Source organism: Bipolaris victoriae, assembly GCF_000527765.1.
Source record: "Bipolaris victoriae FI3 unplaced genomic scaffold scaffold_57, whole genome shotgun sequence".
Lineage (NCBI taxonomy): Eukaryota > Fungi > Ascomycota > Dothideomycetes > Pleosporales > Pleosporaceae > Bipolaris > Bipolaris victoriae.
In genome coordinates, this window is record NW_014575335.1 from 118,917 (window position 1) to 146,663 (window position 27,747).

Sequence of the window (27,747 nt, forward strand, 5' to 3'; positions counted from 1 at the left end):
ACGTTAGAACAACAAAGTTATCAAAAAAAAGAGAGCGAACGGATGGCCCGAAATTTGCCTTTCCCTGATCCTTACTCATCCAGAGACCATCTCGTCTCCTCTCTCTCTCTCTTCCCTGAATACATCCCAAATAAAATCATATCCACCACGTAATGTTGTTAAAATAAACCCTCCTACTATATAGACAAAGCTTCCTGGTTTGCTTTGGTTGAACTAAAGACTGTTTTTCCGGCTAGCACACAACGCTTCGCCAATAGAAGTAGCGATAAGCACTACAAGAAACCAAAAAAAACAAGAGATGCCGAGTATTGAAAGCCGACGGCAAGCCGACGGCAAGCCAAGATAAGCAAATGGTCGTTTCCCAGTACACTACCAATTAGAAACACCACCAACACCACGCTACCGAAAACATACTTAAGCTGTAGACGCAAATGAACAATTTACTAAGGAAGTATCAAACCACAAGTGCGATACAATCTAGTCATCGCTCGCATTGTTCGGCTTCGCCGAGGCATTCTTTGCTTTAGGTGTCGGGTCTGGATCTGGACTAGCCGCTTCCTTTTGTGCCTTTGGCGTTTCCATGACAAACTCCTCGACGTCATCGCCCGGTTGTTCGGGAAAGATGACGGGCGGTGTGAGTAATGAAGGTGCAGACCCAGATGTGGGAAGGCTTCCTTCATACTCCTCTGCTGCCCGGTCCTCTGTGATCATGGGAGGTGGGGACGAAGGCAACGTCGAATCTGGCTGGCCAGGGTCTTCGACTGAAATGACACTACCTCTGCTGTTTGTGCGCATCATTTCAATCCCGAGCTTTGAGGTTGACTTTGGTCGCGACTTTGGGCTCCGGGTACGGATGGGAGCGTGGCCCAATTCGTCGTCCTCGTCGTCACCAGACTCTGCCGACTCATGCTTTCGCGTTTCGAGTATACGGCGCTTTGCACCAACTTGTTCTGTCGATCTCTGACGGCGGATCGTTGCCTCCTCAAGAGAAGGTTGTGTGGAGTCCCCGTGGGGTAGGTCAGGTGGACCACCACGATTGGAGGGAGCATTCTTGGTATCTGCATTAGCGGCATCATCCCCAATTGCCAGACCACCTATGGCTCGCGCCATGTCTCGCTCGCGCCAATCGTCTGCGTTGTGGATTCTGACAGGTATGTCCTCGCCTGCACGACTGTCGTTGTCACCGAAGAAGCTAGAGCTAATCGAGTCTTCGCGGCTAGAACCTCGGTAGCTGGCTGAAGGCACAGCTGGGAAGCCTGACGAATGCGAAGAGGGGCTATCCTCCTGGCGCGAAGACTCTTGACGGAGGCCAGAAGCAGGCATGATCGACGGGAATGATTGACTTGGCGTCCATCCTGGCGGGGGCGCTTTCCATTGACATAACCTGCTTAGCGTGTCGGTGAGCTTAGCAACTGTGGGCGGCTTCTCAATGAGGGCATCGAAGTAGTGCGGTGCCTGAAGTTCCTTGAGATACCCCGTGACAGCAACAATAGGAGTGTGCGTGTTCGCGTTCTTTGTGTCGCGGATCATGCGGGCAACGTCTGCACCATTGACTTGAGGCAGCCGGAACTCCATCATGATGACATCAAATTTGACTTCTCCCATAGCGTAACGGATTGCCTCGGAGCCATTGGTAACTGTCAAGGTACGGCAACGCAGCTTTTCCAGCAGTTTCTCCATGACAAGTCGAGATACTGGATGGTCCTCGCAGATCAAAACGTCCAGTGGCCGGAAGAACGGGCCATCGCCAAAGCTGATCTGAGACAACCTACGAGAACTTTGTCGACGTCGCTGTACGCGGAGAAGAGCTTTGGCGCGAGAGTCCTCGGTATCCGATGATGACGGTGAGACGTCAAGGACCTGGCTTCTTCGCTTATAGTGTCCTGGCAGCAAGTTATGTACAGCGTCCTCTTCTTGAGACCCTATGGTCTGCGATCGAGCCCGAGGCGAGTCGGCGATCGCGGACCCTGCAAATGTCTGGCGTTGTCCAGCTGCAGCCTTGTCCTGAGACCCCCCTGTCGATGATGGGGTTTTCGGGAGTTTGATCGGCGAAATGCCATCTGAAGAAGGCCTCATTCCGGGCTGCAGTGTTGAAGGGTTGCTCGTCGAGTGCGACAATGTAGACGAGCTGCTAGACGTCTTTCGCCGATCGTGGTGTTGTCCAGTACTGAATTGCACGAGCAACGGCGAGGAAGGCTGCGAGCCACGACTAGGAGAAGAATGCGGTCCGCTAACGGAGGGAGACGATGGCCGTCCAGGGGCTCTGTTGGTAGAAAGTGTACGCTTCAGAGAACCAGGCAACATTGGGCTATTCTCCAAAGATGGCGAAGGCGATGTAACGTTGGGAGACTGGAGAGGAGGCGTTGGCTTGTTCTGCGGGAGCATAGCTTCGGCACGCAGTTTTTGAATCACGTCCTTGTTGGCCTTTTCTAGAACCGGTAGATTCTTGTAGCTGAAGTTGCCAAAATCATCAGCAGCCATGGGCTCGCTAAGCCGCCGTGTCCTGCCTTCTCGAACATGCGCTGGGATATGAAGCGGGATTAGTCCACGCTTCATGGTCGACACGGTCACTTGCGACCGCACTCTGGATAGAGCGTCATGAGGTCGATCAGGGTAATCGGTACTGGGCGTGCCTGCAGGCGTAGTAGCCTGGTCTTCGAACTCTGGATTGAAGTTGGCCATGGCTGCTCCTCTAGAGTCAAAGTACTCTGTGTCTTCTGGGTTCTCAGGTGCAGGAATGAACGAAGCTTCGTCGTCTCGCAGTGTGTCCCAGTTGATGTCAGCGAACCAGGGATGGCTCCTGATCTCCTCACCACCACTGGCGAACTTTTCGTCTTTATTTGCACCTAATCGCTCGGCCGGATCCGAGCACATGAGCCGATTCATCAGGTCTTTTGCCTCGTCTGAAATGTCATAGAGCTCATCGTCGTCCGCTGGCCAGTCAATCTTTCGCGCAAGGATGTTCTGGAACACCTCGTCTGGGGTATCGGCATGGAAAGGTGGGTATCCATAGAGGGATTCGAACAAGATGCACCCTAGGGACCACCAATCACTGACTTCATCCTGGCCATTGCCTGCAATAGTCTCTGGAGCTAGATAGTCAGGAGTGCCAACGAACCGCCGATCGCTGTCTTCGGGGTCAAACAAGGTCATGGGCGGAGGTGGCATTGTAGAGGTTGGGCCGAGCACGCTGTTCTGAGCCAATGCGCTGTGGCTCATTGAGACGGGTACTGCGTATGGATCTGGTGAGCCATCGTCACTGAGTGCTTCCTCTTCTATCGGTGATCGTCCACGAGGGTGACTGAACGAGTCGTCAACTATTGAGAAACGGCGGAACATGGCTTGCAGTGCATCGCTGTCTTGGCTATCGCTCCGAGTTCCTGAAGGCCGTCTCGACCGTTCACGGCTTTGCTGCGAAGTCTCTCGGTTCAGGCTAAAGTATGATGGCTGGCCGATATCACCGGTAAGCGCGGGTGTCATAGCCGGTGTTTGCGAAGGTGAGTGGTTAAGATCAAACGACGCAGACCGTGACGACCCCACAGATGTTGCACGATGAAAGGGACCTGTCTTCAGTAGGTCGGGTGCCGGTTCCACTGATTTCAGGGCACGCTTTTGACGGCCAATCATACCCATGCGTGACAAACCAAAGTCAGTCAGCTTTAGATGGCCTTTGCCGTCAATGAGAAGATTGTCAGGCTTCAAGTCGCGGTGAACAATGCCGCGGCTGTGCAGATGCTCTACTCCCAAAACAACCTCAGCCAAGTACTTCTTGGCCCAATCTTCAGGCAGAGCTCCAAGAACTTTGATCAGTGAAGCGCAATCGCCACCATTCAGGTATTCCATGACCAGATACAGGTAGTCTTTGCTGGAAAAGGTCCAGTACAACTTTGCAACAAAGTCACTCTCGCCTTGCCACATCATAATGGCACGCTCAGCTTTAACATTGGTAACTTGATTCTTTGCAACCATGTCGGCCTTTTTCAGGACCTTGATGGCATAATACTCGCCAGTGGACTTTTTCTTTGCAAGGTAAACACTGCCAAAGGCACCCTTGCTGATTGGCTTAATGATTTCAAAATCTTTGATAGACGGGGGAACCGCCCGTGGCTGTGGCTGGGTGGAGGCAATGAGGCGAGGGGAAATCGGCCTCGGGCCGTCTGAGCCAGCAGTAGACGACTGTCTGCGGTGATGTTGTATCGTGTGCATCATGGCCGGCGACGAAAACTCGGTTGTCTGCAGAACGGGTGAGGTGATTGGTGAGTGGATGCCTTCAACACCACTAGGAAGGCGTGGCTTGGTTGTCCGAAGAGGTGAAGAAGGCGGGGGCACCATGGAGCGAGCTGGCGATTGTTGGCGACTGGACATGACACTCGGTAGTATCAAACTCTTGCGCTTGCGCTCTCGTGAGCTAGCTACTCTGCCAAGGCCAACATCAGAGGTCGCGGGCGAGTCGGCTCGGCGCGGACCAGAGAGTACAGACGAACGCATGCTGGTATCACTCTCGGCACCAGTGTCACTTTCAAAATGCATGGACTGGCGCTTGTTGTGTGTTGCTATGCTGATGGCACCAACGTGTGATCGCGGTGTTTGGCATCCTCCTCTTGGACTGCTAGATCTATTGGAGCCAGCCACCGAAGACTCCCGGCGTCCGACTCGTGCTGGCAACGAGGCATCCGATGTGTTGCGCAGGGCATGCGCCATTGAAGAGGGGGGATCAAATGAACATGGGAATATCCCCTCCTCGCCGGGAGCTATGTCGGTAGCCGTATCTGTGTCATTTGTATCTGACTGTACTTCTTCTTGTCGCTCATCCTCGGATGAGCTGTCTTCGCCTGCAGCGATACGGGCAGCTTTCTGGATGGCAGCTTCAATGCATTCCTGAACTAGAATGTCGAATTCGATGCGCAGCCGCTCAGAATACTCGAGAACACGTCGGTGACGTATGACGGCGTCAACCTTTGCTCTTGCAAGTTTACTAGTGTCTTCACACAACAGCTTGAGGCCTTCAGTGTGGTCAGCTGAGCCCGTGGTGGGCGACTGCCATTGGAGAACCTGTGATATGCGATTCTCAGATTGCGGTGATTGGGTGCGAATCTCTGCAACTGACTGGCCGCGGGTATTGTCCTTGACCGCTGGTGTGTTGATCTCAAGGGCGGTGTCACATAAGTCGAGGACTAGCTCGACGATGCGCGCTAAGGGTCTTCGGACGGCAAATGACCGTGCACGATGATGGCCAAACCCTGATGGGCGCTCGGAGCGCTCGCGAGATCGCGAGGGCGGGGATGCTGGGGAGTTGCGGCCAGAGGGAGTGCTAGAAGGGCTACCCGAAGAGGGTGTTGATGTCGAGTGGATGATAAGGCCTTTGTATTCTGCGGGTTGAAGGGGTTGCACGGAATCTATCGAGGCAGGTCTTGAGCGCTGGCTGTGAGACTCGAGAGTGTCGAGGACCTTGACAATCGCGTTGCGGTGTTCTGCAAGAGTCTCTTGGGCCATTTGCACGTCCATTTCTGCGCGGTGCTCCTGGAGACAGAGTTCAGAGTGCTTCTCAAACCACCAAGGGGTAATCTGCCGTTCGCAGATGCGGCAGAGAACAGGCAGTGGCGGAGCACAGTTTCCAGGATCTGTAGTACATTGTTCGGCAAGACCCGTCAGGTAGTGAGCGAGGACTTCTGCTCCGACGCCAAGGGCCTCGACAAGGACCTCGGGAAGATCAATGGTGACCTCCCGAATGACCGAGGGTCTCACCATCCACATGGTCTGTAAGTGTTAGTTAGTAGTTATGTGCGAATGTCGTCGATGTATCCCGGTACGTACGTGGCTCTCGGCTCCAGTTGTTCGATCGTAGACCATGATGCCCTGGGCTTCTACGTTGAGGAACTGTTCCTCGTCATCGGGCACATTGGTTGGCGAGCGTGGCGTAGACTCTTGGCCTTGGGCAACAGAGTGCTTGGGCCGTCGTTGGCGCAGAATGGAATGGGGGCCTAGTTGGATGGTGAAACGGGCAATGTGGCTCCTCGAGTCGTCCTTGCGGACGGACTCGATTGCTTCTGCGAAGCCGTCTGCGCCGGAGCATATCAAATCAAGCACCGGCTTGCCCGTAACTTGGGCAGGCAGAGTGCCAATGACATCGGTCCACGAGGGGCTGACGTAGCGGATCTTGCCCTCGAGGTCCAGGTCCATGATGATGTTCAGACTGTGCTCGGCAGCCTCCTTGAGGTCTGCACGCTCATTGCGCATGTCCTGGCTAACGGTCCTCTCCATGCTATGTCGATGGCCAGGCGAGGCGGTGGCCTCATGCTTGAGTGCCGTAACGGCGGGGGGAGCTAACATCGTAGGTTTCTTGTCGTCAGCCATTGGTGCTGTTGGGGGTTACGAATGCCGTGGGTGCGGCTCTGGTTGCTCGGGCCCGAGGTCGGGAGGAAGAGGGGATGGGCGCGCGTGCCCGAGGGCGTATTGGTGATTTGCTATGAACAGAAGGCTCCCAAGACCATGTTGGAGGGCTCTGAGATGGACCGGGAGGGCTTGGAGTATAGGAGGCGAGGGCCGGCTTTGTGGTGCAGTGCGGTGCTGACTGCAACGAGGACGAGTCTAGAGCAGCTGCATTGCGGAGCCAGACGGAGGATTGGACAGTGCAACGGGGACCGAGGAGCGGTGGCAGCAGGTGATTTGACGGCAGCAGTGGCAGTGGAGGGAGAGGAGGAGGTAGTGGTGATGTAGCAGAAAGCGGCGGGTGGGTATTATTTTTTGGGGCGTGCTTGGGGGGTGGATTGGCGGAAGTGGTGGGTGGGTGGAGAGGTGGAGAGGGGCAGAGGGTGGATGTATCAGCCGGCAGCACGAGCGTGTTAGAGCGATAGGAGGAGGAGAAGAAGGTGAGGTAAGTGGATGCAGCAACGGCGTCGTGCAGCAGCGTAGTCGGGCAAGCGAGGGGTGGGTGAGGGAGCCCGGCGAGGGATGGAACGAGGGCAGATTGTGGGTGGGCAGCGCTATCCAGCTGGCAAAAGTCGCCAGGCCGCACGCGTCGAGTGAAAGTCACACGGAAAAGCGCCGTGCAGGGCGGAGGCTAGCAGCCGGTGGGTGCAGATGATGCTGCTTACCCTCTGGCGCACGGCGCGCCCTCTGCGCCCGCCCGACACTGCTCAACGCTGCACCATCCCGGCTACCAAAATAATACAGCACGACGGCACGCCAGCGACTGGGCCGAATGCTCGGGGAGCCATGTATGTTTACCATGCAAACATGCCTTGATGCGACTACATGCGACACACGATACATGTCATATACGCAAGGGTAGTAATGCCGTCGCTGTCAAGTGGGTGTGTATATGTGCTTATGGCTATTGTTGTTGCTGCTACCGCTACCACCACCACCACCACCTCCTTCACCACAGCCACTGCCACTGCTACTGCTACTGCTACTGCTGCATCTTGATCCATGCCACCACCGACCAGACCGCCTCCCCGCCGCACACTCCCGGCAACATCTGGCTCAACTGCATGGCTCTCCCTGCGCTGCTGCTGTTGTTTTTGGCGCCGTTGTCGATACTGTTTTTTTCTTCTTGTTGGCGCTGGTGCTGCTACCGGTGCTGCCGCCAGTATTATTGGTGCTGGTTGTGGTGGTGCTGTTGTTGGTGCTCCCCATATAAACAAGTATAACTACATATTCCATACTACATGGCACCGCAGCCCAGCCCAGCGCAGCCCAGCTTGTCAGCTCACGCCCAGCACACGACCACAAAGTGCTTAATGCTAAACACCACGGCAACCTACCAGGCGTTGCACTGCTGCAGTGGCTATTGCCCGGCCATCAACAATGAGCCCCTCGCCACAACCTTGCAGCGTCGCCTCGGATACAAAGTCTGACTTTGCTGCAACAAGACGCACATTTTTGCTATCCGGCCAATCACCGCCCGCCCGCTTGCTCCCTTGCCTCTTCCCCGTCGTGCACCATGTGGATCTGGCCCCACTACGTCAGCAAGGCCTTGCCCGCGGTCATTTGGGAATCATATACACACAAGTCTATTCACTGGCCTCCTATCTACACACATCTACATGCCACCTACCACGTACCTCATCTGTCCCTGCTTCTGGCCATCACTCTCATCTCGTGTCTGTCCCAGAGCCCACTCGCCATGCTCCACGGCCACTAAACCCAATTTCATCTCTCTCCCGAGCATGTCCCAGTACGTACAATACTCTACAATACACATGTACGTACATCTGCTGTATCTTTGCCCGTACACACGTACAGTAATAAGTATGCAATGCTCCCCACCACCACAGCACTAGCGTCGCGCTAGTGAGAATCGCCACCTGCTCAACGAACCATGCACGCGGCAAACACGCAATTGGACACGCTCTCCAAGCTACTCTGCATTCAATGCTACACCACCTGCCCGTCCACTGCCCCGGATCTTCCTCTGCTTACCCCGTCTTCTACTCTATGTACTTGTGTACATCTATTCAAAATACACTGCTTCCGCTTCCAGCACCCTCGTCTCCCCTGACAACTCGCTCTTGATTACCACCCGGGGGTCCTCCCTGCTCGCCGCAACCCTCTTGCCCTCGACTTCCTTCTCCTCGTACAACACTTCGACCACTTGGCCCTTATCAATCCCACCGCGCCCATGCCACTGCACCTCTTGACCCCTCTTCGGAACCCGCGTCTTGTCTCCGGCTGCCCCTGTTGGCTCCCCGTCACCTCCCCCTGTATTCTTTGCTTTCTTGTTCGGGCATACCGCGTTTGCTCCCCGCCCACGCTTCTTCCCACCCTCCTCTTCATGCTCATGCGACCCTTTCTTGGACCTGCGCTCCTCCTGCTGGAACTTTCGGTATTCCCGCTCATTGCTCTCCATATATTCGGGGTCGTCCCAGTGTGTTGTGCAGTCGCTGATGCTCTTCTTATTAATCTTGACGTATCCCTTCGTCGAGCTGCACTCCTCGTCTGTCGCTGTCTCATGTTTCTCGTCGACCCTGTGGTCGCCTCCTCGCTTCTTATGTTCCGATGCCATCATCTGCCCCTACGATTGCATGGCATTAATCAAACGCCCACTTCTTGCGCACATCGCCTCGTACCTTTGTAGCCGACCGCTGACTTGGCGCGCATCCCTTGCCCCCTCCCTGAACCTCCTCCCCCTTGAGTGGCTCGCGGACCTCCAGATCCCTATACTTGTCGTCCGTCTTTGAAGGCATAGTGACTGCGTACTTTCGAATGCTGAGATGTAGTGGTACTGTTGTGGGCTGACAAACGTGGTAGACCTTTTCTAGCAATTGTTTGCTGCGAGGCAGAATACGACGCATTTTAAACAATCAACTCGACGGACAAACGCAATTATCTATCCAATTCCAAGTCTCCTTCCACTGACGTATACGTCCCGGCACAAACAAACACCCTTTTCCTTTTTCTTCACGCCAGCCACCTCATATCAAGTACATCATCATCAAAAGCCCCCTCACCAACTCGCGACGCGCCCAGATCCCCTCACGACCGTGGTACCACCAGCGTTTCCACCCTTCACAAGCGTACCGCAATGACATCAATGATATTTCAGCGTGATCCGATTTTAGCTGGCGTAATAGCACGGTCATTGTGCTTCGATCGTACTAACGCCAATCGGTGTAGACCTCACGGCCTAGCCGCTGATCCACCCGACGATAAAGTTCCCCCTTTGCTCTGCCGCTATGCATTCTGTGCAGACATGCACGCCATGAGTCTGCGCTGCAATATCCCAGGCCCATTAGCTCCTTCAGCTGCAGCCCGAGGCGTTTACACTCCACTATGATACTAGCCCGTGGAGAGTGGTCTGAGCTTCCTGGATGCATGTGAGACTGACAGCGCTCATGAGAAGCGCGTCGCTCTCTTTCCTAGACCAAGGACCAGGACAGCTCGGGTAAGAGATCCATCAAATTATTGAGCCTGCAAATCGACGTCTTACCTTCGCGTGCCACTGCTCCTACTCTAGTGGGCTACGAAACAAATGAGCTTACAAATCTCATGGACTGCTAGATCCTACTATTCAGGTCTGATGTCAAACTCTTACTAAATGGTATTCACGAGACAATTGTGCTTAGAAAGGGTCCGAGTTGGAACATGAGCTCGCCAATAATCTTTACAAATAAGCTGCTAGTAAATTCTACGAAACGTCATTTCTTCAATCTCATAGCTAGCTGATCGTAATACTATTTGTCCATCTCACAGAAACAACTGCCTAGTATGTAATCACACCATGCAGACACAGCTCCGCGGCCACCATCCCAACCACGACAATTCTCCATGCGCATGCTATCACGTGCAAGCAAACTACACCTCTATCGTGCCACCAGTACCATCTACCTCGCGTTCTTACACGTCAGTCTTACCAAAATACCACTCGTCCAGTATATAAAAAAATCTACACACCGTACCATGTCTATCCGAATACCCTCTGGCCCAACGACTAAACCTCACACCTGCTCTTCAAACTTTTTTGAAAAGAGGAGACGTAGTAAAGGCGTGTAACACGGCGGCGGAGAACAAGACTAATTCTTTGGAAAGGGGCGCTGGTCATGGGTTTTACGGTTGAAGATGTGTAGCAGAGAAATGATGTGGGAGTTGATGGGGGGTTGAGAAGAGGAACTTGGGTGTATGTAGGAAAGTAGTTGTGTAGTGTGTAGATGATTTCGAGTTTGACTTTCGTACTGTAGTTGAGTATGCGATAACATATTGTCTCTTCTTTGTTGGTCTGCTTATACTTATACCATATCTCGTAGGTCGACGGTGTTCTTGACACTTGCGAGTAGTAGCTGGGACTTGGAGCGTTGTTAAATGCACTCAGTAGGATTATGAGTATTACCGAATGTTGATTGTGGTTCGACTCCACTCTGTGTTTAGATATTAGTGAATAAGATAGTTGGGATGATAGAGATATGGTGTTCTTCTGTCTTAGATGCAATCCAGACAAGTACAGTACATGACTTTCACCTCTTCCTAGGTTAGAATACAAGAATGGCTTTTTAGTTGCAATAGCTACCCATCCCTCATGGTGCTTTTCCAAGGATTATGGTATCGTTGAAGAAATATCAAACAGTCACTTCAGCATGCTAATCTGAATCTCTTCACATTTGGAGCGTAGGTGTAGCAATATTTCCAAAACATATCCAAGTTGATCACGTGCATGGAGGCGTGCGGGAGAGCGGGTAGTAGTGGATACTACGTACGGGAGTAGAAGCATGGACCATTGGCCGCCAAGATGCGGGGAAAGCTGAGCTCCCCCAACATGCAGCTCATGCAAGGTACACAAAGCTCTTGTACTCTTCTAGCAGCTCTCAGCTGATACACTAACCCTTCATCTCTTCTTCAACCCACGCAGGAAGCTCCATATTTGACAGCTTCATCCCATCAACCATGGGCGGAGAATCACATCGTATTATACCAGTAACGGTAGCCAACGACTACCCGAAGTTATCCGATGGTCCGGTCGGCAAACAGATTCACAGCATCTACGAGAGCCGCTTGAGGCAGTTTTTCGATGGCGGCCAATACCGAGAACAGAGTCTGATAGGGTAAGCCCTCGGAGCTGTAGTGGCCATGACCACAGCCTATAGGCCTAGGCATCGTATGCTTATACGTGATATAGCAAGCTCACCGAAGCCGTCGCGTCAGGTCCCGAGTGGATCAAGCTATCTGTATACTCCCCTCCAGACCTCTCGCGTCCTTTGTTCGATGAGGCGACATCACACGCGTTCCATCCGACAAAGGTCGGCGAATCCTTTGGCCCCAGTTGGTCGACGCACTGGTTCAAGGTCCAGCTCACCCTTCCCGACTACTTGCTGGACAAGGAACATCTCGAGTTCGTCTGGGACGCGAACAACGAGGGCTTGATCTGGACCGAAGATGGACGTACCGTGCATGGCTTGACGGGCGGAGGTGAGCGTACACAATGGATACTGCCTAAGGCGTTTCGAGACGGCAAGGAGCATACCTTCTACATTGAGATGGCCTGTAACGGCATGTTCGGTAACGCACCTGGTGGCGACTCTATCCAACCACCAAAGCCCGACAGGTACTATACCCTCCACACTGCCGAGGTCCAGGCTGTGAATCTAGACGCCAGAGGGCTCTACTTTGACTTCTGGGAAATATCAGATGCCGCCCGTGAGTTCCCTTCAGATTCAACCCAAATCCACGATGCCCAGCAGGTCTGTAATCGCATCATGGATACTTTCATTGCTGGCGATGGAAGTCGGGAAAGTATCAAGGCAGCACGCAAGATTGCTGCCGAGTACGTCGGAAAGAATGTCGATTCACACAAAGTATACCAAGGCGACCAAGAAGCTATTGTCCATGGTATTGGGTACTGCCATATCGACACATGTTGGTTGTGGCCTTTTGATGAGACTAAGCGCAAAGTCAACCGCTCCTGGTCGAACCAGTGTGATCTCATTGACCGGTATCCCGAGTTGCGCTTCTGCTGCTCACAGGCTCAACAGTACAAATGGTTGGAGCAATACTACCCATCCACATTTGATCGTGTCAAGAAGAAGGTCAAGGAGGGTAGCTTCCAGCCGATTGGCGGTAGCTGGGTCGAACACGATACTAACCTACCCGGTGGAGAATCGCTAATCAGGCAGTTCTTGTACGGCCAGCGTTACTTTGAAAGCAAATTTGGCCAGCGTTGTCGCACTTTTTGGCTGCCAGATACTTTCGGGTACTCCTCACAGCTTCCGCAAATCTGCCGCATCTCAGGAATGACTCGTTTCCTGACACAAAAGCTCAGCTGGAACAATATCAACAACTTTCCCCACACCACTTTCAACTGGGTTTCACTCGACAACAGCCAAGTCATCTGCCACATGCCGCCCTGCGAAACATACACATGCGAAGCCAATTTTGGTGATGTCAAACGCAGCGTTACACAACACAAGTCTCTTGATCAAGACAAAACCTCGCTGCTTGTTTTCGGAAAGGGAGACGGAGGTGGTGGCCCAACATGGCAGCACTTGGAGAAGCTCAGGCGTTGCCGTGGTATAAGCGACACTACCGGACTGCTGCCTCGCATCAAGCTCGGTGACTCTGCCGATGACTTTTTCGACCGTCTGGAAAAGAAGGTGGCTAGTGGTGACGAGCTGGTAACATGGTACGGCGAGCTATACTTTGAGCTCCACCGTGGAACATACACCACCCAGGCAAACAACAAACGCAACAACAGAAAGTCTGAGATTATGCTTAGGGATATCGAATACCTTGCAACCTTGGCAACTATCAAGAATGGCTTCGGAAAGAAGAGCTCATACAAGTATCCGAAGAAGGAGATTGATGACATGTGGGAGAATGTGCTGTTATGTCAGTTCCACGATTGTCTGCCTGGAAGTTCGATTGAGATGTGTTATGATGATTCTGACCGCGTAAGTCGTTGCCTATAACATCTCCACAAGACATTGCTGATTGTTGTAGATTTATGCGTCGGTTTTCGCTACCGGAGAGAAACTGCTTTCTGACGCGCTAGCTGAGCTGGGCTTTGGCGACCAGACCACCTTGAACGAAAACACCAAGCTCATGGCCATCAACACTCTGCCATGGAATCGCTGTGAGGTTGTCAAACTTCCTGCTGAGGCACGCCAATCCGTGTACGGTCGAGAAGAGACCAGATATGGCCTCGCCTACAGCAACGGATCGGACAAGGGCTTTGGAGCCTTGGAAATTGCTCCTATGGTTTCCCGTATCCCTCCATCCAAGGCATTCATTGAAGAGATTCGCCCCAACGTCTACCAGATGCGTAACTCCCAGTTTGAGGTAGAGGTTACAGATGGCGCTATCACCTCACTCTTCGATATTCAAGCTAAGCGTGAGCTCATTCCAAAGGGCGCCAAAGCCGGTCAGCTTGTCATCTTTGACGACAAGCCACTCTACTGGCAGGCTTGGGATGTAGAAGTCTACCATTTGAAATCACGCCAGGAGCTCAAGCCCAGCAAAGTCACTATCACAGAAAATAGCGTTCACCGTGTGAGCCTGGAAGTCGAAACCAAGATCTCAGAGAAGTCATGGATCAAGACAACAATGTCTCTGCCAGCCGCTGGTGCCACTCCATCAGCCATTGAATTCGACGCCGAAATCGAATGGCACGAGACGATGAAGTTCCTCAAGGTGGAATTCCCCGTCGACATTGTCAACACCGAGGCCAGCTACGAGACGCAATTCGGTATCGTGCGCAGACCCACACACTACAACACCTCGTGGGACATGGCCAAATTCGAAGTCTGCTGCCACAAATGGGCCGACCTCTCCGAAGCCACCTACGGCGTCTCCATCCTCAACGACAACAAGTACGGCTTCGCAACCGCAGGCAACGTAATGCGTCTCTCGCTGCTCCGCGCCCCCAAAGCTCCCGATGCCCACGCAGACATGGGCAACCACAAGACGCGCTACGCCATGTTCCCCCACGAAGGCCCGCTGGACCACCGCACCATTCGGAAAGCGTTTGAATTCAACAACCCCCTCAAGATCGTGGGTACCACGCAGGATAATCACGACACCAGCCTCCTCAACCCATTCCACATTTACAACGCTCCAAACCTCGTTCTCGATACCATCAAGCGCGGTGAAGACGACGAGGATGTATCCAGGGGTGAGTTGCCAGTTAAGAAGGGCCACAGCGTTATTCTCCGCATTTACGATGCGCTCGGTGGCAAGAGTAAAGGTGTTTTGACCTGGGGCAATTTGAATGTGACAAAGGTTGTCAAGGTGAATGCGCTGGAGGATGAAGAGGAGAATGGTGAGGCGCTGAGGATTTGTTCGCTGAGGACTGGGGGGGATGCGGAGGCAATGGAGACGGGTGTTGAGATTGAAGTTAGGGCGTTTGAAGTGGCGAGTTATAAGTTGGTGCTTGAATGAGAGAGAGAGGATTGATAAGGGGCGGGGGGGAATGGATCTCGGACGTTACGTTTAGTTTATGATGCTCAAGGTTAATGACGAGTAAATGCCCAATAAAGACATTTTTGTTACAAATGTCAGTTTGCAAAATGGGTGAACAGATTGTCAGGACCAAACACCAAGATGCAATTCATTTCTACCATTTCTCCATTCTTTTGTTTTGCTCTGTTCCAAAGTAGGGGAAAAGAGAGAAATCGTTTCCACTATCTAACATGTGCGCAGCCCAGGACATGTATTTTCGAGGATAATCGACACGAGTTGAAACAGCAAAGTTTAATGGATACGATCCAGCTTGAGCCTGTTCCTCGCAATCTTGTCATCGACATTATCCGTCTTGCCTGTAATGCGAGTAATGTGCTCATTCTGCTTATCGGCTTCAGTACCCATTGCGCGACCCAGCTGGTTCAAGCTCTTGGCTGCAATGTGTAGTTGATCTGTTTACATTTCACGTTAGCACTTCTATTTCCATCATACGTATGTATGTGCATGGAACGGCAGAAAAGTACGTACCCAAGTTGTTCTCAATCTCATTCTCCATCTCGTCGTCTTCAGAGTCGGGCTCCATTTGGTACTTTGATCGCTGGGCAAGCGAAGCCTTGTTGCCTCCGATTCCAGCACCAGCACCTTGAATTCCGCGCTGTGCTTGGTTTGCACGTGCAGCTGATTCCCAGGCAGCCTTGTTTGTTGCCTCGCGGGTCTCACGGTCGCGGGTGTGTTGGTCCATGGCTCGTTGCATTTCCTTCTCGCGTTTGGAGTTACCGGTGAAGGGGTTGGGTACAATGGAGAACATGCTTGCGTTGATTCCTAGAACAAATCAGTATCGATATTGAAGGGGGTTCAGACTAGATCAGGTACTCACGAGCCAGCTCCTTAGTCTGTCCTGAAGCCCTATCACTTTGGATAGAAGCAAGATCAAGATTGCGTTCGGTGCTACGACCATGTTAGTTGCTGCACAAGAATATTGTTGGTATTTCCGTACTTATGGATACGCTCTCCTTGTGCTGCCATGGTGGACAGAGTTCCTCGACCAGTCTCCAAAGCCTGTTCAGCCAGACGCAGAGCGTTTCTTGTGCTAGAAACATCCTGCTGCTTGATGAACTTGATCTCTTGTTTCGTGGCATTAATATCTTCCTATAGTATTCAAGGCACAAAGTCAGCGCACGTATTGTGAGTAAGTGATTCTGGGAAACTGACCTCTTCCTGTTCTTCAGCCGTCAATTGGCGGTCCTCGTAGGTGCCATAGCCGCCAGGGGTAGAGCCGTAGCCCCCGGCAGCACCACCGCCGTATCCGCCGCTCTGGCTATCACCATAGGCACCACTCTGTCCATAACCGCCCGATTCTTGCTGTGGGCGTCCTTGTTGTCGTTGGGCGGCATTACCGAAAAGCTCGTTACGGCCGGCATCGGTGGCCATGGTGTCGTTCGAGGCAGTTCTGCCGAGTCCGCCGTAACCACCAGGACGCTGGGGTGGACCGCCTCCATATTGGTCGTTTCCATATCCTGACTGTGCGCCATAGCCACCTCCTTGAGCACCATAGCCAGCAGGTCGTTGTCCATAGGACTGACCAGGTCCCGTTACCGCTGGCGTCTTCTCTTGTCGGAAAGAGCTGTCCTGGCCGCCAGAGTATGAGGGAGGCGGCTGGGCATAGGGGTCGTTTGCGGGAGGGGCGGCATATGGGTTTTGAGCTGCTGGGCTCTCTTTTCCCTTGCGGCTGCCGAAAAGGGCGGAGCGGTTGCTGTCTTCAGCCTCACCACCCTTGTCTTTTTTCTTGCCAAACAAGCCCATGATGATGTATTAGAAAGCGGAGATGTTTGATTTGAATACGAGGGTATTAGTGGAAAGTGTAAGGACGGTGTTCGTACGGGCGAGGTGGAGGTTGGATCGAGGATGGGTGTTGGGTCGCTGTAGGGGTGAATGGATCGGGAAAGGCAGCTAGTTAATTGTGGGGTGCGTCTTATCGATTGCGCCAACAACAGATGTCGCGCTCTAAGGTGACGACGGGATAGCGAGGCGTTGCAATTGAGAAATAAGAGGCGATGTTGATTCTATATGTGTATATATACACAGGCTGCACGGGAGATGAGGGGTGTTTGAGCGACGGTAGGCCGGGGCGTCTGGTGTTTCAATCCATTCAAGCGCCCAGAAGCTGACGCTACCTAGAAGGCGGAGTTCAGGTACGCCACCGCTCTGGTTGTGGCAGTGTACGCGGACATTCGCGGGCAACGCCGATCATACGATGACGATGCCTGCTCCTTGGTAAATACTTGAGAACATTCTGCCTTTGAATTGCCAATGCAGACGAACGCCACTGAGAGCCTCGCGGTTTTCGCCTTGAAGGGTTGGGCTGCTTGGGCCCATAACTTTCTGGTCCCTGCATATTGCTACGGCCACCCTGGTCGTGCCACTCACGCAAGGCCCCGGTGGACATGCACATTCAGACCGAAAACAAAGCAGATATGTGCTCAAAAATAGAGCAAGAGAAAAGCTAATCGCGAATTAGTAGTATGTTTTATCTCCTTGATCGGGGTATCTAAATGCTGCTTCTTGTCGCAACCATCTTCTACTACACATAACACGGCCTTTGTTTCGTCGCCCGTCATCGCCTAACGCCCAATGCCCAACCAGAACGTCTGCTAGATTGTCCATACTGCACTATCTTCTTCGTGCGTCCCCTCACCGTCAGACGATGGTAAGTCTTCGTGCTCCTCCTTTGTCCTGATTTCATTTCCTGTTACCACGGGAAAAGACGTCAGAACCCGGCTGATATCGCCCCACCACACTTCGCCAAATCTACGATACCAATCCACAGTAATCCGGAGGCCTTCATCGAAGCTTGTCTTGGGCTGCCATCCCAGCGCAGCAAGTTTCGAACCATCTGTTGCGTACCGCTGGTCGTTGAAGGGGCGATCTTCGGTATACTGAATCCATTGTGTTAATTCGCTTTTTGTATCTCGCGGGATGCCGAAATTATCGAGGAGAAGATAGCAGATCTCCGTATTCGATATCTCGTCCTTGGAGGCAATGTTGTAAATTTGCCCAATGTCACCCTTGTGCAAAATGGTGTCCAGAGCATCTACAATATCGCCTGCGTAGAGATAACGCCGCGTTGGTGAGCCGTCGCCGTGGAGGAGAAGCTTCCGCTTTCGCTGTAGGAGCATGATGAATTTGGGTATAATTTCTACATCTCTATCAGACCTGCGCGTCATTTTCGGGGTGGAAACGTCACCTACTCTCGGGAAATTGATGTGGCCCGTATACGTTATTCGCCCGGACTGTAATTAGGGGCAGCTTGAAGCTGCTCCGGTATGCGCTGACCATCATCTCCGCCGCCGCTTTGCTGGCCGAGTATGGATTTGTGGGTGCCAATATGCTCGTTTCGCTCAGGTCCGCTGCACCAACAGGCACATCACCATATACTTCGTCTGTCGAGATGTGTATGAATTTATTGACACCATGTTCCCTTGCTCTCTCAAGCAACACATGTGTTCCATAAACATTTGTGTGCGTGAACTCGTACGAGTTGCCAAAGCTGAGGTCAACATGCGATTGCGCCGCAAAATGGACAATGGTGTCGATTTTGTGCCTACGGAGCACACGCTTCACAGTAGCGGGCGAGGTGATGTCACCTTGCTCAAATGTGAAGTTCGGTCGGCCATCGAGAATGCGCGTGTTGTTGAGTGTTGCGCAGTAATCCAATCTGTCCAAGGAAACCACATTATAGTGGGGGTACGTAAGGACTATATGGCGTACGAACCAGCAGGCTCTGTGTCCACATCAGTCTTGCGCTCGCGACAGGTTCGAAAAGACGCACAGGTCGCGCTTCCAGTGGTTTCGATGCGACGTACATGAAGCCGGCGCCACCAGTGATCAATATGTTCTTCGCATCTGCAAGTGGCTCAAAGTTTGTGCTACCCGTAAATACTGGAGCTTGTGTCCAAAGCTTCTCTTTGACATAACTCCTTGGGTTAAGCACAGTCGAACTCCGGCGACCTATCGCCAGTGGCAATGTCAGTGCTTGGCCTGGACTGTGTGTCGTGCATTGCATTGCATAGCGTAGGTGGATACTTACGCTTTGTGCCATGGGTGCCATTTGGGACGTCGCATACTTCGCTAGATATCTCCAAGGCACTCATACTGGCAACAACTGTTGATGCCGTCGTGCAGGGAGGATACGAGGTTTACGCGGCATGCTTGAGCGACGTCTGAACCCGAAATTGTTATTGCGCAAGCGCGCCAGGCCATCCACGTCGCATCAACCAACGATCGACGCTAGCCTGAAGCAGACGCGTAGCCGGAAGGATGCCTCACGTCATCGAGTCAGGTACTGTGTAGTGTAGAATGAAGGTAACGCGTAGCTGCTTTTGGCTCTTTGGTAGGTTGTTTGATATAGCCCGAATAGACATAGAACAATATCTGAACCTCGCCGGACTACAATCTAGCTCAAATGTCAATGGTGAAGAAATACCGATGCGAGCCGTGGGTGAACAACAAGAACGTACAAGAAGACAACTGACAGTGAGCGAACAAACTCTTATTCTAACAGTGCTCTACGAAGAAGAAAACACTGATGAACTTACAAGCACGTAACCATCTCAAGATGCACTGGGAACTCTTATCTTGAAGTCCTGTGTGAAGAGATCTAGTCACGTGCCGAGTGTCTCCAATCCCGCCTACTTCCGTTTGGAAGTATGCAAGCACCCCCTCGTCAAAAAAAGCCGTACTTAACGCATGCTTGGAATATCCCTGAGTAGTGTACTGTTCGTGCTGAGCACTGCCACGTCTTTTGATAAGATGGTGCAAATAAACTTGTGGAACTTAATGCTGCCCCACCAAAGTGCCAAGCGGGAGTGAGGAGTAATAGAGCCCCATATCCACACCCCCGCAATATATATCTTGTGTCCTAGACGCACTTCAGCTTACTCGCACAGGGCAAACACATGCCTAAACTTTTATCATGGATTCTGCTAAACAAAGAGTCTGGTTCTTTCTCGAGCCGTTGGGCTTGTTGCCCGCCTGCATAGTTGTGTTGGGAATCACTGCCATAATTTTTGACTATAGTCGCATGCTGTATTTAAGAAAAAAGATGGTAACACCTTATGCTATCAATCTCATAACTTGATGCACTCGAAACTAACAAAGCAACAGCCACCTGGCCCATTACCCTGGCCAATAGTCGGAAACACTCTCAGTCTACCGAAAGAGAAACCTTGGTACATGCTGGAACAGCTCTCAAAAGACTACAAATCCCCAGTGATTACATTCTGGATTGGACGGTAAGTGCTCACTGCGACCTTACGTGAAAACACAGTTGATCAATTGTAGACGACCAACAATCTGGATTAACGATGCATGGGCTGCAGATGAGATCCTTGTCAAACGCTCCAATATCTACAACTCTAGACCACATATGCTCATGTTTGGTGAGCTGATGAATGGACAAGACAATCTCATACACAAATACACGTACACCAACGAGCAGCGAGAGAGATTCCGTGTCCTGCGCAAAATCACACATCATGGCGTTGGAATACAACAAGTGCGTCGTTCACATGGTGACTTGGCCAATACTGACTATCAAAGGTTCAACAATACCGAAAATTTCAAGACGACGAGAATAAAGTGGTGGTATATGATCTCCTGAAAACACCCGAGCTATTTGCTTCACATTTCGAACGCTATGCGGCGAGCGTTGTCTCTATTGTTGGATTCGGACGACGTATCTCCAATAGTCAAGATACATTGATCACGGAAGTCATAGCTCAGATGCAACATGCCGCTCACCTCGCTGTTGTGGCAAAAGACTGGCCACGGATCATCGAGACATTTCCTTGTCAGTATTCCTGCCTTCCTTTAAAAAATCTCTAATATAATTTTAGGGCTAGTAAAGCTTCCCCGTAGTATCGCACCCTGGTTACGCAACGTGAAACAGTCTAGCAAGACGAAGTACGGTCGTGAAAACTTCTTCTATACCCTAGCCGAAGAAGCACAGGATGCTCCAGACGAAAACTACGCAAAGTTCCTCTTTCGCGAAGCACCACAACACAAGCTTAGCCGCGGTGAAGTCTCCAGTCTTGTCTCCAATCTTTTTGGCGCAGGCGCCGATACCTCCAGTAGTACTCTCATCACAGCTATAATGGCTATGCGCGCCTTCCCCGAGACATTGAAGCCTGCCTGGGACGAACTCGATCGCGTGGTAGGCCACTCGAGAAGTCCTTCGCTCGACGACGAATTGCCCTATGTCCGCGCCTTTGCCAAAGAAGTTTTTCGCTGGCGCTCAGTAGCCGTTGTCGGAGGAAAACCTCACGCACCGACCCAAGATGACTACTGGAACGGCTACTACATACCCAAGGGAACTTGGATACAAGGAAATGTATGGGCTATTCATCACAACGAGCGCGAATTTCCAGACCCTGATCAGTTCAACCCGAAAAGGTTCCTCGACACGGAAGATCGACGACCGTTTCCGGGAGAGAAGGGATACATGACGTTTGGATGGGGGAGAAGGAGTTGTGCTGGTCAGGCCCTTGCTGAGCAGGGCACGCATCTCAGTGTTGCGCGCTTGCTTTGGGCCTATCGCGTCGAGCCTGCTACCGATGAGAAGACGGGGAAAGAGATACCGGTTGATATTTTCAGCTATACGTAAGGGCTTCATGAAGAGGCAACTGGATCTAGAGACGATACTAACAAAAGGTAGAAACGGATCAAATTGGCGTCCTCAGCCTTTCAAAGTCAAATTTACCCCTAGAAACGAGGAAATCAAGAAAACCATTCTTCGCGAAGGTGAGGAAGCGCTGATGCGGCTAGCGAAGTATGAGAGACAGGCGAAGTATATGCTTGACTCTAAGAAGTAAAACCTGAATTTGGAATTCGTCGACAAAGCTCACTTCTTCAGAGTGGTATGTGCAGTACTACTACCAGAATAAGCGTGTGATATGTTTCAAAACTTTGTTGTCAATATCCTCTTAATAAGTTAGTTGACGGAGCGTAGTCCCAATGTTCTCCACAATAGCCAGTGACCAAGTCAAGTCTAAAGAAATCTTCGCATTACCCAACTAACTATTTACAAATCACACAATCTAACAAGGAAAACCCCAACTTGAAAATAAATGCAAAGCAAACAAAAGATTCAACCAAAAGACCACGCAAACCGTCTAATAAACAAAAAAGAAGAAAGGGAAAAACAGACAATTTGAGGAAAACATTACCCAGAACATCCCTCACCCATAATACTTCTCCAACCACTCCCTCAAATCCCCAATGGTGGGGTAATCCAAAAACAAACTTCCATTAACCTTGACATTCAGTTCATTCTGGAACTTCTCAGACAGCACCAGCGACATCAAACTATCAATACCCAAATTTGCGAATTCTGCATCGTCGGTCAACTCAGCAGTGTCGATACCCGTTTCCTTAGCGATAAGATCGATAGCTTTGTCGACGGTGCTGTTGGCGGCGCGGGGCACATCGACGCTGGTGGCAGATGTGTTGACGGAGGCTTCGGAGGGGGTATCGCGGTCGGAAGTGTCGCTGGCGGAGGACTGGGTGTCGTCTTCTCTAGGAGCGACGGATACCACAGGTGCTGCAGCAGGCTTGATAGGGGCGGCGGGTGCTGGACTGGATTTGGCGGGTTGAGCGCCGCTCTTGGAGGGTTGGGGCGCGGTGAAGAAGCGGTTGAGGAGGACGCGGGGGAAGCGGCGGAAGTGGATGCCGCCCACCATGCCGACGATGGAGTTGTCGGATGCGCTGAGGATGAAGACGTCGCCCAGATAGACGGAGGGGTCGTCCTTGGTTGGGATCATTTTGACGTAGGAGCGGTATCGTGCGCCGGGAGTAAGGGGCTCGGCGAAGCGCATGGTTTTCCAGCCGGAGGTGACGCAGTAGTTGTTTGTCGTGTCGATAGTGTCGGAGCAGTTCATGATGAAGCCGGCGAGATGGGCGACGCTGTCGATGAAGTAGGGTGGGACGGTGTAGGTTCCGTTGTCGACCTTGTCGCTGAGCTTCACTTCGGCGAAGGCTTCGAGATCGTTCATGACGACGGACTGCATGCCGCGGTACTTGTCGGCGTAGTCGACAAGGTTCTTTGCGAAGAGAGTGTAGGCCATGTTGCGAGAGAAGCGGTTGGCCTTGCCCTCGGCTGCGAGCTGCTCCAAGGACTCGATACGGTGCTGGACTAGATGCGCCATGGGACTCCAGCTCGACAGCCACTCGTCTGCGTTGCCATACTCGAGGTTGGCGGTTGCGAACGGCTCCGACAGGCTTCCGTCTTCTTCGACATTTTGCCATGTCAAGTTGAGAGTACCGCTCTTGATGTCGTTGGTGCTGGCAGTGACCTGGATGGACTGGGGAGTGTCCATGGAGTGCTTCTTGGCAATCAAGGCACTGGTTACGTGCAGGTTGCTCATGTTCATATCCACTCTCTTTGTCTTTGGGTAGAACTTGCGGTAAAGATACTCTCCCAAAGTGAATGCAATATCGGCATGGATAGACTGCAAGACTGTTAGCGAGTGATGTACCGGAAAGTATTAAACTTTAACTTACTGATGTAACAACACCACAGTTGTTCATGGAGTGTCCATGGGCAGCAGCCAAAAAGTCTTTCTGCATCAAGTCCGAGTGCATGACCACAGTGCCCTGGTCTCCATTAACATCGACTGAAATGATGTTCTGTACCAAGGAGCTCAAAGACTCGTATTTCTTGGTATTACCAGCTGCAGGCTCTGCTGCTTCGACCTTCTTGTCGTAGAAGGTGTTGCCCTTGGTCAAGCACCAATCGCCATTGTACTGAATCCAGTAGTTCTTCTCGTCCCAAGCATATGTCGGAAGATCAAGAAGACGCACTGCATCTGCAAAAGGACGGTGGAGCTCATTCCAGTCCACATCAACGCCATCGAGATGGATAGCTGCTGCGCTCTCAGAAATGGTCTTCCAGTTGTTGTCTCCACGGCGAATGGATGGGACAGCGGTCTTTGTCGATGGGAAGATGGACTTGATGAAACCGACACAGACGGGGTGAGGTCCCATCTCCATGAAAACAGTCTCTTCATTTATGATTGACACATCACAAGCGTTCTTCGCAGCAGATAGGAAGTCAACCGTCTCCCGTGTAGCGTTTCGCACGTAGCTAGCGTTAAGCGACCGTCCGTCAAACACGACCTTGCCGAGAAGGGGTGAGACAACAGGCAGCTTGGGTTCGTGGAAAACGACACCGCTCTTGCTAATCGCTTCGAACTCATCGAGGATCGGGTCGACCTGTTCAGAGTGGAATGCAAACGCCACGTTGAGCTTGATGCAACGGAACCCAGCTGCTTCGAGATCTACAGCAATGTCATCCATCTGTTCCTTGGTACCACTAAGAACAGTGTCGGTAGGGCCGTTGATACAGGCAACAGTGTGTGGCTTGCCATTCGACGCGCCGATGATAGAGTCGAGAGACGCGCGTACGGCCATCATGCAGTGGCTACGTGGTGTGCATGATTTCTGGAGCATCAAAGCCCGAGAGCCAACCATGTAGATGGCATCGTTGGCACTGATGACTCCAGCAACATGCATGGCTGCATACTCGCCAAGGGAGTGTCCCATGACAACATCAGGCTTGACGCCCAATGAGGCCCAGTAGTGGGCCAGAGCAATCTCAAGACAGACCAGTGCCAGTTGAGTGATGACAGGAGGATGCTCGTGATCGCGTGGGTGAGAGCCATCCAAGACTGGGATGAAAGAAGGAAAGCCTTGGGCTTGAGCAAGTCTGTCGAGGTATTGGATGTGCTCTCGGAAGACTGGGGCTTCGTGGTACAGTTCGAGATCCATCGACTGGTAAGAGGCTCCCTGACCAGTGAAAACGAATGTTACTGATGGCGGGTTGGTCTTGTTCAAAGGCTTCAATGAATCGACCTTGTTAAACTGCGTTGACAGTTGCTTCTTCACTGAGGCAAGATCCGTAGCACTAACTGCGACCCTGTACGAGTGGTGGTACTTGCGCGCAGTCGTAGTATAGGCGAGATCCGAAATGAAGACATCTGGGTTTCTGTCGAGATATACAAGTAGGCGGTTGATATTGTTGCGCAAGGAGGTCTTAGTCTTTGCAGACACTGCAATGACGTGTGTTGGTCTGGTCTCCTTCTCGCGTACCACGACGACTGGGGGCGCTTCCTCCAAAAGCATCATGGTGTTACCTCCGGCAGCTCCGAAGTTGTTAACAGCTGCGATACGCTTCTTCTTGCCATCACTCTTCCATTCGGTCATCGAGAACGGGATTGCGACATTTCGCTGATCCAGATCCTTTGGCAGGCGTGGGTTGACTTCGGTCTTGATGCCAATGTGTGGGGGAATGGCATTCTTCTGCAGCATCAACAAGACCTTGATAAGTGCTGTTGTTCCAGCCACTGATTCTCCGTGGCCGACATTCGACTTGACGCTTCCAATGTGGAGCTTCTGATCAGCCCTGCGGCTGGGGAAGGTGTTTGGAGCATACACGTCTAGAACACCCTTCATCTCCTCAAAATCACCAGCTTGAGTGCCGGTACCATGGAGTTCCACATATGAAACATCTAGTGGATCAATACCAGCTTGCCTGATGATCTGTCGCGACAAATAGGCTTGGTGTCCTGCATGCGGATGGGTGATAGAGACAGCCTCTGCTGAGTGGTTGGTGCCTGCAGCAAGGATAACACCAAGAATATTATCCTTATCAGCCTGTGCATCTTCGAGTCTCTTGATGACGACTGATCCCACGCCATCCGCGCGGCAGTAGCCATCAGCACTGGCGTCCCAAGTCTTGCAGGCGTTGTGGCCCTTGGTTAGGAAATGGCCCTTGCAGAGACCAGTAAAACCATCAGGGTTCGTGAGGATGTTGACTCCACCTGCTACAGCAGTGTCAACCTCACCACTCCAGAGAGCTTGGCAAGCAACCTAAAGGATTGTCAGTACGATTTTGTCAACGACACGCGAAATCATCTACTTACTTCGATGGCCGCAAGTCCTGATGAGCAGGCAGTATCAATGCTGTAGCTAGGGCCGGCGAATTTAAAGAAGTAGTTGATGCGACCAGGTCCAAAAGCACGGCATCCTCCTGGAATATAATACGTTCCGACTTCCTGTCCTTGGTTGACCTCGCGGTAATCGTCAGCTGCTTGGCCGTAGTATGTTCCGATGCGCTGAAGCTTGGTTGACTGGGTCCTGTTGGCGACATAGCCTGCCCGTTCCAATGCCTCGTACGCAGTTACAAGCGAGAGTCGCATTTGAGGATCAACAACCATTGCCTCTCGAGGTGACATGTTGAAGAAACTCGGGTCGAACATGCCCGGTTCGTCGATGAAACATCCGTATTGGGTCATCGTCTTGTTGAGATCCTTGCCTTCAGGGTCATAGTGCGTGTTGATGTCGAATCGGTCTGCAGGTATCTGGCGTGACACATCAAGCCCTGCTTCGAGCACTTCCCAAAATTTCTCGGTGTCCGTTGATCCGCCTGGAAGTCTGCAAGACATTCCCACAATGGCGAGTTTGGATTGTGCTGGACCTCGGGGGGCTTTACTCTCAGTAGCATCCTTGAGAAGTGCTGACATGTAATTGTTTAAGGATATGGAAGTATCTCTGGAAGCCTTTTGCAACTCAGAACGCAAATCGTTCAATGGAATAGAGTTTCCAAAGCAAGAGAGCCTGATTTGAGTTCGGTTGTTCTGCTTGGCATAGTCGACCTCCTGTGCAATGACTTTGTCCCACTCAATAGCTTTTGTCAAGAGCTCTGCTACAACGCTCTTGATCAGTTCCTCGGGACTGGATACTGTGTATGGAGTACCGGAGCTTGTTGAGAAAAGTGGGAATGTTGGTTCGTTTTGCGAAACAAATCGATCTGATGAAGTGACAACGTCTTGAACGATATTCTCTATGTCATGAGAGTCGTAGACGTGGGGGGCATGGCAGAGACCTCCATAAACGGGTAGTGCAATGGACTTGGCATCTCTGAATGCTGTGGCCTTCTTGAAGAGATTTTCAAGTTTTGAAGGCGGGCCACTGATTGTTACAGATGTTCGACTAATGGCGCTAATGAAAATACGGCTGGTATCCGAACTGGGGACTGCTTCATGGTATGCTTCAAGCTCTTTCTTAGTCTCCTGAGGATCAACGTTATGGACCACATAAGCCCATGTCTTTGGGGGTTCAGTTGGGTCTCGAGCTTCTAGATAATGCGAGACGCCCTGTACATGTACTCCCATGCGGAAGGCGATTGTGATCGCCTGTACACCGTAGAAAGCTACTTCGGAAATGTCTCGAGCTAGAGCAACCGCGGTTGCCGAAAGCAAGCCGACACCCAAGCCCGTGAGATGCTTTTCATCGTGCGAGAATGTTGACTCATTGCTGTTTTCAGCATTACTGTGAGAGTCAGTGAGAGACTAGAGTTTTTCTTTTGAAAGAACTTACAATATGTAAACTGCGAGTTGAACGAGTATCAGCAGAACTCCATCGACTGCGCCACATAATTCCCCCTCGCGGAGCTCCTTCTTCTCTACCCAAGAGATGAGAGTTTCGAAGGTAGGGATCTGGTTTCTCAAATTTGATGGAAGTTTTTCAATCTCATTCTTGACGGCTCTTGTTGCGTCTCTGAGGAAACGGGCTAGAACTTCGTGCTCAATGGTCTTGCTTTGGTTGTGCAAGTGTCTGAATATCTCCGAAAGATCATCTTTAGGGAACTCGTTACTGAAATATACAACCTCCATGATGACGCAGATCCCTATAAAGAGTTTCTAGAAAGTAACAAGAGTCTATTCCAAAGCCATGAAAACACAAAAGACGAGGAAATGATGGTGGTTTTGGAGTGAGGAATTCTGAGTATGGTAACTAGAGATATAT

The 27,747-nt window shown here is 51.7% G+C and overlaps 7 protein-coding genes across 7 annotated transcripts; 2 read left to right on the forward strand and 5 right to left on the reverse strand.

The window, feature by feature from the left end:
• Positions 1–477: 477 nt before the first annotated feature.
• On the reverse strand, positions 478–6,354 carry COCVIDRAFT_102806 (hypothetical protein; the record flags this gene model as incomplete). The annotated part of the gene is made up of 2 exons (XM_014699821.1): positions 478–5,757; positions 5,815–6,354. The coding sequence occupies 2 exons, from the start codon at positions 6,352–6,354 to the stop codon at positions 478–480; spliced, it is 5,820 nt and encodes a 1,939-aa protein (XP_014555307.1).
• A 2,101-nt stretch (positions 6,355–8,455) lies between these two features.
• On the reverse strand, positions 8,456–9,188 carry COCVIDRAFT_102770 (hypothetical protein; the record flags this gene model as incomplete). The annotated part of the gene is made up of 2 exons (XM_014699822.1): positions 8,456–9,016; positions 9,072–9,188. 2 exons carry the CDS (start codon positions 9,186–9,188, stop codon positions 8,456–8,458), a joined length of 678 nt encoding a protein of 225 aa, XP_014555308.1.
• A 2,191-nt stretch (positions 9,189–11,379) lies between these two features.
• COCVIDRAFT_102711 (glycoside hydrolase family 38 protein) lies at positions 11,380–14,865 on the forward strand (the record flags this gene model as incomplete). Its single annotated transcript, XM_014699823.1, has 3 exons — positions 11,380–11,537; positions 11,612–13,379; positions 13,429–14,865. The coding sequence occupies 3 exons, from the start codon at positions 11,380–11,382 to the stop codon at positions 14,863–14,865; spliced, it is 3,363 nt and encodes a 1,120-aa protein (XP_014555309.1).
• A 312-nt stretch (positions 14,866–15,177) lies between these two features.
• On the reverse strand, positions 15,178–16,689 carry COCVIDRAFT_102713 (hypothetical protein; the record flags this gene model as incomplete). Its single annotated transcript, XM_014699824.1, has 5 exons — positions 15,178–15,338; positions 15,415–15,708; positions 15,764–15,834; positions 15,884–16,035; positions 16,099–16,689. 5 exons carry the CDS (start codon positions 16,687–16,689, stop codon positions 15,178–15,180), a joined length of 1,269 nt encoding a protein of 422 aa, XP_014555310.1.
• An 848-nt stretch (positions 16,690–17,537) lies between these two features.
• COCVIDRAFT_102826 (hypothetical protein) lies at positions 17,538–19,037 on the reverse strand (the record flags this gene model as incomplete). The annotated part of the gene is made up of 4 exons (XM_014699825.1): positions 17,538–18,082; positions 18,135–18,667; positions 18,750–18,894; positions 18,974–19,037. 4 exons carry the CDS (start codon positions 19,035–19,037, stop codon positions 17,538–17,540), a joined length of 1,287 nt encoding a protein of 428 aa, XP_014555311.1.
• Positions 19,038–19,858: 821 nt separating this feature from the next.
• COCVIDRAFT_38951 (hypothetical protein) lies at positions 19,859–21,755 on the forward strand (the record flags this gene model as incomplete). Its single annotated transcript, XM_014699826.1, has 6 exons — positions 19,859–19,990; positions 20,050–20,177; positions 20,227–20,440; positions 20,485–20,734; positions 20,781–21,543; positions 21,599–21,755. The coding sequence occupies 6 exons, from the start codon at positions 19,859–19,861 to the stop codon at positions 21,753–21,755; spliced, it is 1,644 nt and encodes a 547-aa protein (XP_014555312.1).
• A 366-nt stretch (positions 21,756–22,121) lies between these two features.
• On the reverse strand, positions 22,122–27,614 carry COCVIDRAFT_27786 (hypothetical protein; the record flags this gene model as incomplete). The annotated part of the gene is made up of 4 exons (XM_014699827.1): positions 22,122–23,390; positions 23,443–25,809; positions 25,863–27,270; positions 27,319–27,614. The coding sequence occupies 4 exons, from the start codon at positions 27,612–27,614 to the stop codon at positions 22,122–22,124; spliced, it is 5,340 nt and encodes a 1,779-aa protein (XP_014555313.1).
• Between the last annotated feature and the right edge of the window lie 133 nt (positions 27,615–27,747).